The sequence below is a fragment of the Paralichthys olivaceus genome, chromosome 21 (assembly GCF_024713975.1).
Source record: "Paralichthys olivaceus isolate ysfri-2021 chromosome 21, ASM2471397v2, whole genome shotgun sequence".
Lineage (NCBI taxonomy): Eukaryota > Metazoa > Chordata > Actinopteri > Pleuronectiformes > Paralichthyidae > Paralichthys > Paralichthys olivaceus.
The window spans coordinates 9167494-9180052 of record NC_091113.1 but is presented as its reverse complement, the minus strand read 5'-3'; the positions used below and the strand labels follow the sequence as shown (position 1 = coordinate 9180052).

At 45.1% G+C, this 12559-nt stretch overlaps 1 protein-coding gene across 1 annotated transcript; it reads left to right on the top strand.

The window, feature by feature from the left end:
* The first annotated feature begins 373 nt into the window (after nt 1-373).
* LOC109643013 (synaptopodin 2-like protein) lies at nt 374-12256 on the top strand. Its single transcript, XM_020108003.2, has 5 exons — nt 374-605; nt 2959-3110; nt 3201-3503; nt 3923-4311; nt 8716-12256. Exons 1-5 carry the CDS (start codon nt 504-506, stop codon nt 11442-11444), a joined length of 3675 nt encoding a protein of 1224 aa, XP_019963562.2. The 5' UTR covers nt 374-503; the 3' UTR covers nt 11445-12256.
* The last annotated feature ends 303 nt before the right edge of the window (nt 12257-12559 follow it).

The following is a 12559-nucleotide window of genomic DNA, read 5'->3' as shown; positions in this document are numbered from 1 at the left end:
TAAACCATCTCATCTCCTAAAATACTTCCTTGCTCTGCCCCGCTCTCTGTGCTCTAAGGTTGGGGGTATTGTGGGTTGACGAAGACAAATCTGTGAGTCATGGCTTATGTCCAGGCTCGCTGAGCTGAGGGTCAAAGAGGGAGTGGTGCTGGTGGTTATTTTTGGAGGGGATATCAGCAAGCATCCCCTCCTGTAGAGTGCCTGAGAGTGACATGGCAAGTGTTGAATACAAGGGAGGATGCACGCACACACACACACACACACATACACACACACACACACACACACACTTTTGCCCCTTCTCGCCCTTCTGAGTGCCCACCCTCGACACTGCATTCCAGGTGAAAGCCAGCCACCCCCCTGCGTCTGCTCATGGGTGGAGTGATTCTCCTTGGTCACAGAGAGACAGAAGCCTCACTCATTGATACTCGCAGACTTTGAGGAACTGAAGAAGGGTAGAGCGACACATACACCGCCATAAACACAGTGGGCTGTGAGCTGGGATGGTGGCGGAGGAGATTGTGGTCTCCCTCTCAGGAGGAGCTCCGTGGGGCTTCAGACTGCAGGGAGGAGCGGAGCAGGAAAACCCTCTACAGGTGGCAAAGGTATAGTAAAGCCTGTGTGTGCATGTGCATGAGAATATGTGCGTGCATACACTATGTTGCAGAGAGGACTTACTGCCAAGGTGGTAACATGAGTAGGTTTAACAGAGATTGCAGCTGTTAATTGAGGCCTTGATGGTCAGATTTGTGGTTTGCTGTCTGTAATCCGAGCTAGAAATATTTTCATTTATTTATTTAGAAGGAATAAAGGAGGCATTTTTACGAGCGTAAAAAACTTTTTTGCAAACTTGTACCTTTGTTCAGTAATTTATTGTTCTCAACTAGTTTTAGAAAACTGACTGATCTTTCTTTGGACAACATCACTAAACTGGAGAGGGATTAGTTACATGGGCAAAGTCGTTTGTAGGATTTTTATCTGGGTGTGTTTTTTATAGTAAACGTCTGTATTTAAGTGTCACTTTTCAGCTTGAGAAGCTTTGACTATCTCTCTATAGTTTCATGTAAGATACGTCAAGGAGTTTAGTTTCTTTATACCCAACTGTTCATATCCTCAATTCAATTTTACTGTTCCTTGTTGTGTTTGAGTGTGGTTTGTGGGTCAGAGAACAGTGTGAACACATGTTTGGGCTTTGATTGTGTCTTAGGTTTCATTACTGCATCCTGACAGAGATCATATGTAGCCAATATGACGTCTTCAAGTATGTTAAAGCACAATTCGTGTGTGATCACACCTTTACATTCTTAATTACAACACATACAACCTGTCAACACATACAACCGGTAACAGACTTGTTTGAGATTTGTCATCATCACATATTTTTTAGACATAATAAGCCACTTTTAAGACCAGGATTATTCTTTTCTTGTGTCTGTTTATATTTGTTGACAGATCAGAATGTTGCCTCTAATAAGAAAAGCTATTCTGGAGAGGAAGAATGTGACCTCGCTCACACTGACGTTAAAAGTTGGCCAGTCACTCACAAGCTGTCATAACGTCTGATTTATAATGGAGGCATGAGGGCTTCGGCAAAGACTAAAAGATATTTCTTTATTTATGATTTTCAAGCAGAAGAGGTTATTGTTGATGAGAATTTGATCTGATGGTGAGGACAATTTTGAGCATAGACCTGATGGAGTGAGGACATTTTGACCAGTCCTCACTTTCAATGGGCTGTTCGAGGGTTGAGACCATAGATTTTTGTGTTAGTGTTAGAATTAGTTGTAAGTTAGGTATTTAGTTGTGATGGATAAGGTTAGGTCAAGGGCCAGGGTAATGCATTATTCAATGTGTGCCCTCACTAAAATAGAGGTATAATGTGTGTGTGTGTGTGTGTGTGTGTGTGTGCGTGTGCGTACGTGCGTGTGTGTGTGTGTGTGGTTGGACATACCTCAGATAAGCCTGGTTGGGAATGAAGGATCAGAATAGCTCATTTAAGAGGAGCTGGAGGCCAAGCATGGAAAAAGGCCTCATGATACACACACACACGCGCGCACACACATACACACACACACACACACACACACACACACACACACACACACACAAACACACACATTTATTTCCCTGTCCCCTGAAGTGTTTAAATGTAATTTTGTTTATATTTTGTCAGTTTCACATCCCAGCGGCTCCTGCCTTTCTTCATCCGTCCAGGAATGTGGTTGATATTTCCTGCGAGGGTTTTATTTTGGGTTTGTGGGGAACATATGGCGAATGACATTAATGCCCCTTGGACCAGACTGGAGATGCAGCTGTTCAAACCCCCTCTTTCATGATATTCACTTGTGCCCCACGAGTGTATGTGCATGTGTGCATTCGCCTGAGTGGGAAAGAAGCTTGTCCTTGCATGTGTTGGAGCGATGGTGGAACAGGATTATTGGGTCAAGAGACACTGATAAAAGGAAACTCAGCGTCCTCTTTAGAGTCCAAGTAGGTGCTGGGACACACTCAACATTTCTACCTTCGGCGGTGATAAGGTGCTCGGATATGTTCGGAGACAGAGGGGAGGTTCGTATCTTCTTCCTTTAGAGGAAGCTGAAGTTTGGTGGATAAGAATAATTCCAATCTATCACCCACCCCCCGCAGACATACTTCCTGAAGGATCCTATGACATCATCTCTCAGCGACCTCCAGCAACAGCTGCATGACTTCATGACTTATTCTGATACAGGAACAGTTGCCAGTAGAGGAGAGATGCCCGAGCACTGTTCTACAAGTCGCAGAACTTTATTGGCCATTTATAAATAATAATTATAACTTTGTTGCTTTCAGTCCATTCTTTCCCTGGATGGATAACATTTGGAGAAAAGAAGATGAAGATTATGTTGGAAATGGATAATGTTTTCTCTATAAATGTATTTGCTACAATAGATTTTCATGTGTTATTGCTCTCTGCAGGTACGCAGGCGCAGCAAAGCCTGCAGAGCTGGACTGAAAGAGCATGATGAACTGGTTGCCATTGGCGACCATGTGTGTGCAGAGCTCAGTCATGCTCAGGCCATGAGCCTCATAGATTCTCAGAGCGCAACACTCAGCCTGAGGGTGAAAAGGTCAGAGCACAGACTCACACAGCCCACACAATGTTATATGACGCCATATCAGACAAACTGATGCATGTGTGTGTATGTGTATGTCTCCAGGGCCCACTCTGGATTCCACTCCTCATCTTACTCTGGTCACTCTGCATCACCCCGCACCTCCATGAGGGTCCTGTCTCCTCCTGTGGCCCCCTTGTCCTCCCACCATCCCTCCATCCTCTCCTCCACTGGGATACCCAAGGGCATAACTTCCCCTCCAGACAGCGAGGCCTACTACGGAGAAACAGACAGTGACGCAGACACGCAGTCGCTCACTTACCGCCGTCAACGCCGCACGCCTCCTCATGCACGCTCACCTGCGCGCTATGACAACCAGGAAGAGGAGGAGACCTCAGAGATGAGCGGGTAAGAAGTCCTTGCCCACTTTTGTTCAATGCATACTGCATTTTATTTCTACATTAATTGTAGATTCTGGAGTTTTTGTCCATATTGAACAGACAAAAATAAAACAAATCCATAGGATTAAAAGCTTATTTAAAAAAAGTATTTAAATTTACTTGTTTGATTTCAACAACAAGCCCTATCAAAATGACTTCTAACTTGACGACTACTGCTCCTCTATTTGGACCAAGCAAATTAGAAACATTACTACTGATACACTAGAGTTTGGGGATTTATTTATAAATTGTTGCTCCTTTTCCAAAAAACCCCAAGGAATGTTCTTTTTGTAATGCACATTTAACTTGTATATGGTCCACAATCCACCATGACAAGCTTGAATCTTAAAAATAATAATCTTTGCTGGATTCTCTTATTATTCAAAGGTATGAGAGTGCCACAGATGCGGGGGTTTCCCTGCAGGTGCAATGGGATAGTCAGTGTTTGGTTGGAGTCCCTCGCAGAGAGCTGATCTACCAGACCCCCCAGACAGAGTGGACCACTCCGGTACACACCCCGCACACCCTGACCCCTCACACACTCACCCCGACCCCGGATCAGGGGCTGGTGGAAGCGGAGGGTGAGGGTGACAGTGGCTTCCAGGAGGCAGGGGGCTGCATGGGGCTCACCTGCGTGCCCCTGGTGTCACCTGAGAGGGCGAAAGAGGCTCTGATGTTGGGCTCCAGTAAACAGCTGGTGCCCATGGTGGGGCTGCAGCAGACCCCCGTCAGTGATGAGCTCTCCACCACCTACATGGACAAAGCACGGCAAGCCAGTGAGTATGTTTCAATGGCAACAAGGAAAAAAGAAAGAATTCACATGTTCATGCACAATTTGAGACAATAAACCATTCAGACTTGAATTCATGCGTACAAGCACATGTGTTTTTATGTAATTAAAGTAAGAGGTAAAAAGAAACAAAGAAAAAACAAACACACAGCACGTAACAGCAGAGAGTGATGAAAACAATTGAGTCCTGCTTGAAGACTGGGTTTCCATAGCTACCAAGCTACCATGATCTTAATTGTGTGAGGTAATTATACCAATAAAAAACAATGAATAATTGATGTTATAAATATTATTACAGTCAATTACAACATGTCATGGTTGTGTTTGTCAATCCCACCCATCTCTTCAAATTCACTTCTCTAAATAGAGTTAGACATATTTTTGTTCATGGGTTTGACAATGTGCAAAACAGCTGCACAGAAAATGCTGTACTTTCCCATGACAATGCAACTGTTTCTTCTTCCCCTTTGTGTTTTTGCTTTTAAATTTAAATTCCATTGATTACCCCAGTGTCCTTGCTGAGTTCAGCTCAAGTCTTTAGCTAGATCCCCCTCTAGTGGCTCTTTTCTATAACTGAAGCATCCCATTACATTTACAGGCTCGTCGTGATAGGTGAGATAAACCAGAGACCTACACACACACTCTGTCCCTTGAAGCAGCAGTCTATTTCCTCTGTCAGTATTCTGGGTATTTGCCTCAGCGGCTGTATTTATAGACATGGAGCTTCTGATTGACAGACTGGATGCACACTGACTTCTGCCAACAGGCCACATGGCTGAATACGTGATGTATGAGCGTCTTACTGCATTTCAGCTTCTCTAATGTAAAGATTAAATGCTCCTATCTCTCTTATCGCAATATGATGTGAATAATTTTGGGTTCGGTGCAAACAAAACAATAATTTTGAAGTCGTCCCCTGTGAACTCAGGAAGTTGTCCTGCACAATTTTAATCCTTTCTGATTATTTAAATAAATTAATGAATTACTTCTGCTGAAAACTAAAACAAAGGGTAGTGAGATGTGTTTAGGGGGGCTGAAGGGATTACTGGGATAAAAATACTGAAACCAATTGCTCCATAATAGTAAGTTCATCCAAGGTCATGTTTTCATCTGCGTTTGTTTGTTTGTTTGTTTGTGAGTTAGTTAAAAGGATTACGCAAAAACAAGAGGATGGATCAAATTAATGGCAGTTTCAGTCAGGAAGGAACCCATTACATTTTGTTGTGGGTCCAGGAATTTTTCCTTAACATTGCGAGATAAATTGCTTTTCAATATTTTTAAGAGAATTATATGAATATTCATGAAAAATTGAAACCTATCAAGGGGGCTGGTATAAGTGAGTGTGTGCAGATCCAAATATAAATCTAGATCTAGTGGATTTAAATTACTTTCCTAGGGTAATAGGTTACTAGCACCAACATGTAGCTGAGAAGTGTGACGGGGCCTGAGCTATAAGGTTTGTTTTAATTTGAGGAGAATGTTGAGCCCTGGTGGAGGTATGCGCTCTACTGAGTACAATTTTAGCTGTTTATTTCTTTTGAAGTACTGCATAGTTCTTTGCGGGCCTAAAAAGTATTCAAATGAAATTGTCAAATAGAATTAAATACCAGCACGTGGTTGCAAGTAGAAGCTGCTTTGTGTCAACGGTCACAAGCCAAAAATAAGGATACAATAGTTTGGGCATGTCCTCAGAATGGACCAGAACCACTTACCAAAGACAGTCCTAGGATGGACAACAACTGGGAACTGCAAACAAGGTTAGCCCAAAACAAGATGGCGACGAACTGTGATGGCGGGACTGAAAGAGAAGCGTCTAACATGGGGAGAGGACCGACACAATCGTTGATGCCTTATGCCCCTGAGATACTATTTTTGTAATTGTAATGCAAGTATGAAAACACACACTGGAGGATTCATCGTTATGAGCGTAAAGATTGAAAATGGGGTAAACAGCCCTAAATGTCACATATCAGAAATGTACGGGCACCTTTAAATCTCAATAATAACCATATTATAAATTGTTTACTTAGTCTGTAAACATATGAAGAGTAAAAAACATCAATTAGTTCGGATTATGTGCTGGGCAATACTTTGCAAAAAAAATGTAGAAAAAGTTTAAATTCACAGTTTTATTCATCTCAACAAGGTAATGTTCATAGCTGATGGAAGTGAATAACTATGCACTGACTGGGTTGTGACTTCATATGAGTGATGGTGCTGGAATGAGGGATCTGTCCTCTGGGAAGCCAAAGGCCTAAACGACTCGCGTTGGGGGTTTTACTATAGGATGAATGACTGAGGCGTCCTGGGATCTGCCCTTTCTCACATTACAAACACACATTGCCTTCGGCTTTGGATCTGAGATCGTAGGCTCTGCTGCTGTGGAGTTGTGTGTCTGTGTGCAGTGGTTGTTGGGTCAGCAGCAGGGAACAGCACATTGGCAAAGAGTTACGACCACACTTCCTTATAGCCTATAATTGGCTTTATGAACTCATACACACAAATACAAACAAACATATGTGCGCACACTCAATGACACTGCTGTGAAAATATCTGCTGGTGAGGGGGGTCTTCCTGTCCTTGTGTGTGTGTGTGTGTGTGTAGGGGACAGATACTGGACAGGTGTTTGATGCCTGTCAGACAGACAGGAATAGTGGGTTGACATCATGTGTTGGTGTGGGTTGCTGGACAGAGACAAAGGTCTTTACAAGGGCTGTGCTCCAAGAAAAGAGGTGGGAGACAAGGAGCGAACAGTTTCGGCGCTCAGATCAGAAGAGGACGCTTCTGAGGGTGTGTGTGTTTTTGTGTGTGTGTGTGTGTGTGGGAGGGTGTGAAGAAACTATTGTGAGATGAGGGACCTCACATCTCTGTCAGGTTCAGTCGTTCGTGGACACACAGCCCCACACACTGTGTACACAGGTAAGATTTACACACAGCTTACAAGTTATGGCATCTTCTTCAGATTTAGAGGAATCAGTATCTTTGCAATAATGGTTTTTGTCACTGTTGCACTTGGAATGATGTAGACGTGAGGAGTCTACCTGTGATTCTGCATCTCGTTTTGTGTTTTTGTGCTTTGAAGAGAAACTGCACACATGGGCCAGTGTCTACGTTGTTGTGTTTCTGGGTCAGATACATGATGCTAAATGATGACAAAAGTTACAAAATATTTAGAGTTATTTTTAACTATATGGCTCCAGTGGTGATGTTAGTCGCCACTTTGGTTCAGACTGAAATATCTCAACAGCTATTGGATGGATCAGGGTGAAATTTTGTACAGCCATTCGTACACCCCAGAGGATGAATCCTAATGACATTGGTGATCCCCCTGATTTTTCCTACACTGCAACCAGCAAGCTGACCTTTTTCATTGTGTTGACATGACAGCTATTGGATGGATCACCCCATAAAGATTTGGTGCAGACGTCATTGTCCCCCTCTGGATGAATTGTAATAACTTTGTTGATCCCTTTAATCTAACCAACAAAACTAGAGCCATTCTTACAAGGCTCAGCTGTGTTCAGTGCTATAGGTGTATAAGCATTTAGGCGCCAATAATATTAGCATGGTCATTTTTCTCCTTTTAGCCGTCTTACATTGACTCTTGTGGTATAAATTGATGAAAATAGAAATTGCAGAATTTTGAAGAAGGCAGTTAGACGTTGGGATGATAAAACTGTTACTTTTCGTCAATAAGGTTGGTTTTTGCCTTTTGGTTTTGTTTGTGTGTATGTTTGTTACCAGGATTAGGCAAAAACTACTTAACGGATTACCACAAAACTTGTTGGGAGAGTAAAGGTCAGAAAAGAGTGCGGCTCTAAATCAGGTTAAGGATCCAGGAACATTTTTATCACTTTATTTAACGTTGTGAGCATTTTTCAACATTTTCGTTGATTTGTCAGAGAATATTTCATGGATTTTTTTGAGAAAAAAATCAATGAGGAATATTCAGGGGACTGATATTTATGGGGACTTAGCACTCTGCTGAGTACTGGTGTAGTTTATTGTGCCCTGGTTGGCGTGACAGCATCAGACTACAGTTATTTAGTGATGATATTCATGCAAGGTGAGCCAAAATACCGAAAAGACACAAATAGCCTCGGACTAAGCGGACACACAAACACACAGACAGGCAGTGCTGGTGACAGCAGGAATTCTTTGTTCCAAATCCACAACACACACTCCTGTCTGTCAGCGGTAATCCTCATTGCAGCTCCTCACTGGGATGAAACAAGTCAGCAACGATTATCACATTGTTTCATTTCCAGTAATTTTTGCCTGTGCCTTGTTATGCATTCATCCAAAAAAATCCCATTACTGCTTCTCTCCTTTGTCAGTTCTTTCTTTCAGCACATTCACTTTCTCCGTCTCTCCTCTTCCTGTCTTGCAGAGCTGCAGCGTGGGGAGAGTTTGGTGGAGAAGCAGGTGAAAGAAGCTCGTACCAAATGCCGCTCTATTGCCTCTTTGCTGACTGATGCTCCCAACCCCAACTCAAAAGGGGTTCTTATGTTCAAGAAGCGCCGGCAGAGGGCCAAGAAGTACACACTGACCTGCTTTGGCAAAGCCGAGGGAGATAGAGGAGGGGAGACCGAGGGGGATACAGGAGGGGAGACGGAGGAGGAAGGAGGAAGTTCCATCCTAAGTGGCTCGGAAGTGGATGAAGAGGGATTTTCAGCATCATTTGACCCCACGTGGGATTCTGGATATCTGGATCTGCTGGACAGGAGAAGTTCTGCCTGCCCGTCAACCACACCAACTACTCCAACAACACCAAAAGCCAATCACAGCCCAGGGTTGGAAATCTCAGCCTATCAGACTCCAGGCCTTGTGTCCCCTGTCAGTCAAACCCCAGGGTTGGAGGGCTCAGTGCAAGAGAGCTCACCCTATCAGGGTTCAAGGCTGGAGAGCAGCATCACAAAGCCGCCAACTAGCAACTACCCAGCCCACATGTCTCCTCCAGCTGTGGCTCAAACCAATGGAGGGTCAGTAGCTGTTAGTCGGGCGAGCGTTGTTCTGAGTGCACCCTCTCAGACTCCACTTCCAAGTCAAAATGGTCAACACGGTTCGACCCCGAACCTAAGTCCGAGCCTTGTCACAGACTCAGACCATCACCTGAACAACTTTGGTTCTAATCCAAATGTTTTGAACCGCACCGCACGACCTTTCACCCCTGGCCCGACCCCTTCTCGTGCATCTGTAACCTCTGTCATGTTTCGCCCTCCCCAATCCAAACCCACAAACATGACCATGGAAACCAAACCTGTGGCGGCAGTCTCCATGGTTACTATACCGCCTACTCGTCATACATCAGGGCCAGATGCGAGAAGAGCAGTGTCTAGCACCTCTCTGTACATCCCTCCAAGAAATAATAACACTCACCCCTCTGTTAACTCCCATCCCTCAGCTTGCTCGCCTCCCTTCTCTCTGTCTTCTGCACCTTTCTCCCAGCCCCCAGCAAATGCACACACATTTTCTCCTCAGCCGGCAGTGCATGCTTCCCCCGCCACCGCTCTGTCTCCACCTGTAGCCAAAGGAAGCCCAGTCTTTCCATCACCTGCTCAAACCTTCTCCCCTCCAGCTCCACTTCCATATCCCTCTACTCCTGCTCAGACTTACACACCTCCCTCTGCATGTCTTCCTGCTTTTCCCGTCTCCCCGCAATATGCCCCTGACCCAAATCAAATCTCTTTCAATGCCCAGAACACCCATCATCCTGCTCCCATCCAGCCTAGTCCATCTCCATCTGTTGACCCTTACCTCAACACGTCAGGTGCAATGACTCCCAACCCCCATGTTGCTATGTCAACGGCTTCACCTCCACAAGCTCCTGCCTCTGATTCACTTGCAACACGGGAGCAACGCATCTCTGTCCCCGCTGCTCGCACTGGCATCCTGCATGATGCCCGTCGTCGTAGCAACAACAAGCCGATGTTTTGCGCAGTCCAGAACAAAGATGTTAATCCAAACCCGGATTTGCTATCAATGGTCCAGAACATGGATGACCACTTCGGGAAAGCCCCAGGTGCTGAATCTGTTGTTCCGCCCAGTGGGGAGACTGGGCACGAGTCAGGGCCTGAGGAGGACTGGCTGAGACTAGGGGCAGAGGCCTGCAACTTCATGCAGGCTCAGCGAGGACCCAGGCCACCCCCTGTGGCTCCAAAACCGCAAGCTCCTCCGATGCCACAGCTGGCAGGGAAGGGCGGGCAACTGTTTGCCCGCAGACAAAGCAGGATGGATCGATATGTTGTGGAACGATCTCCCTCTGTTGCTGCAGCACCTTACTCTCCTGCCCAGACAAGGGAGCCCTCACCCACGCCTTCTCTCCCTGCCACCTGGAAGTACTCATCCAGCATCCGAGCTCCGCCTCCCATCAGCTACAACCCCCTCCTCTCACCCTCATGCCCTCTGAAGGCCCAGAAGAAGCCAGAGGTAAAAAAGTGTGGGCCAGCTGGGTCGAAAGGGAAGAAAGCAGGCATCAAACCTGTGGACATTATGAGCCACCAGCCCTATCAGCTCAACTCCTCCCTGTTCAGCTATGGGAGTGGGGTTCCCCAGGACACATCAACCTATCAGCAGCAGCGAGGAATGACAGGTGGTCCTCAGAAAACAGCACGAATATACGAGGTGAAGCGCTTCTCCACGCCCCCACCGACATCCACAGGACCTGCCCTCAAAGTTATCGTCCCTCGATCCGCTACGACACTCGGAGAACCGCTGTGGCACTCTGATGTCACTTCTCCACCCACAGCTGGTCCCACCTCCTACCAACCCTATCAGCCTCCACCCCAACCTTACCAACATCAGTGGGCCACCGGCCCTCTGTCTCCCCCGCCGCCTCCTGCCCCCACCGCCCCGCTCCCTCATCTCCCCACCTTCTCCTATTCTCCAGCTCCAAACCCGGTTCAGTCCAGCACTTTCTCCCACCTCCAGCCCTCCAACGCTGCACAGGCCAGCAGGGAGTTCAAGAGCGCCCCAGATCTTAGTCCCCTGAGTCCCACTGGAGCCTCTCAGCCAGCCCTCAGCAGCGCTTTGCCTGCCAGGGTACCGAGGCCCAGGTTCAGCACTTCCAACCTGGGCCTGCAGCCTAGCGTCTGGCGCCCTGGATCCACCATGCACTGACCTGATTTTGGTCTGGACACAGGAAACCTGCAGGGCTCTATAGGGAGCCAGAAGTGTTTTTAGTAGTGCCATATTTGTATTCATTGATTTTATCACCTTTTATCTCAAGACCTGTTTGGATTGGCCACACCTGTAGCACATATTATAACTGACATTTACTCTTTTAACAAATTTCATCTGGCTCCTTTATCCAATGCATTTGGTTAAATATAAAGGGAACAATGTGTTATGAAAAAGAAAATGTGGGAAAGATAAAAAAAAAGAAAAATGGAGATCAGTACAGATTGAAAAGCTAGGAAGAGATGCTCAAGAGAGTTTTGTAAATATTGTATTGAATGATTAAAGAATTGTGTTTTAGCATAAAAAAGAAGAATCGCGGATGTGAAGAGACAAGACTGATAGAAGAGAGGTATAGTCGAGGATGGGAAAAAAATGAAAAGGCACTGATGAAGTGACATAAAAGAAACATTAATACCTGATAAGTACAGATATGACTAATCTGTAAACATCCTGCAGTACAGTATCATATGAAAACATTTGTACTAACACATTTGACATGACTTCTGTAATCCCCTCACTGTAATATATATTCTAAGTATGTGTGTTTGATAACAGAGTGTATTTTTTTTCTAGTTGCAGAGAGCAGCGGTGTGAGCTTTGTTTTCTGTAGATTTTCATAGAGTGAAGCTGTCTCTTACAGTAGATTTGATTTCTGATCTGCTGATGTGGAACAAGAAAAGTATAACGTGTCTGTTTAGCTGTGATTCTTTTACAAGGAGACATGCAGCTGAATAAAAATAGACATGACTCACCTCAGCTGTCCCTCTGTTTCTTGCTCCGTCACCCGTGTCACCAGGGCAGAGTATCTGGTCGCCCATTCAGACATTTACAGACTTGTTACTGCTTTTTTTTTGAGGATTTATCCAGTTAAGAGGTCAAATACACAATATTCAAAATGGATAGTTTAGGAATCAAGAAAAATGTATTTTAAAGTCCACCACATGGAGGCACTGTAGGATTTGCAAGGCAGACATGTTGCACCTCCTCAGTTTTTAGTCTCCCTCCTTTCCTTATCACAGATTTACATCAGTAAAATATTAATGTCATTTAATATA

What these genes read in the sequence shown, in the direction of transcription:
- LOC109643013 (XM_020108003.2), top strand. Translation starts at nt 504, where the DNA reads ATGGTGGCGGAGGAGATTGTGGTCTCCCTCTCAGGAGGAGCTCCGTGG. An exon ending in CTCAGCCTGAGGGTGAAAAG is followed by an intron (nt 3,111 to 3,200) that starts GTCAGAGCACAG and finishes GTATGTCTCCAG; the next exon opens with GGCCCACTCTGGATTCCACT. An exon ending in GGACAAAGCACGGCAAGCCA is followed by an intron (nt 4,312 to 8,715) that starts GTGAGTATGTTT and finishes CCTGTCTTGCAG; the next exon opens with AGCTGCAGCGTGGGGAGAGT.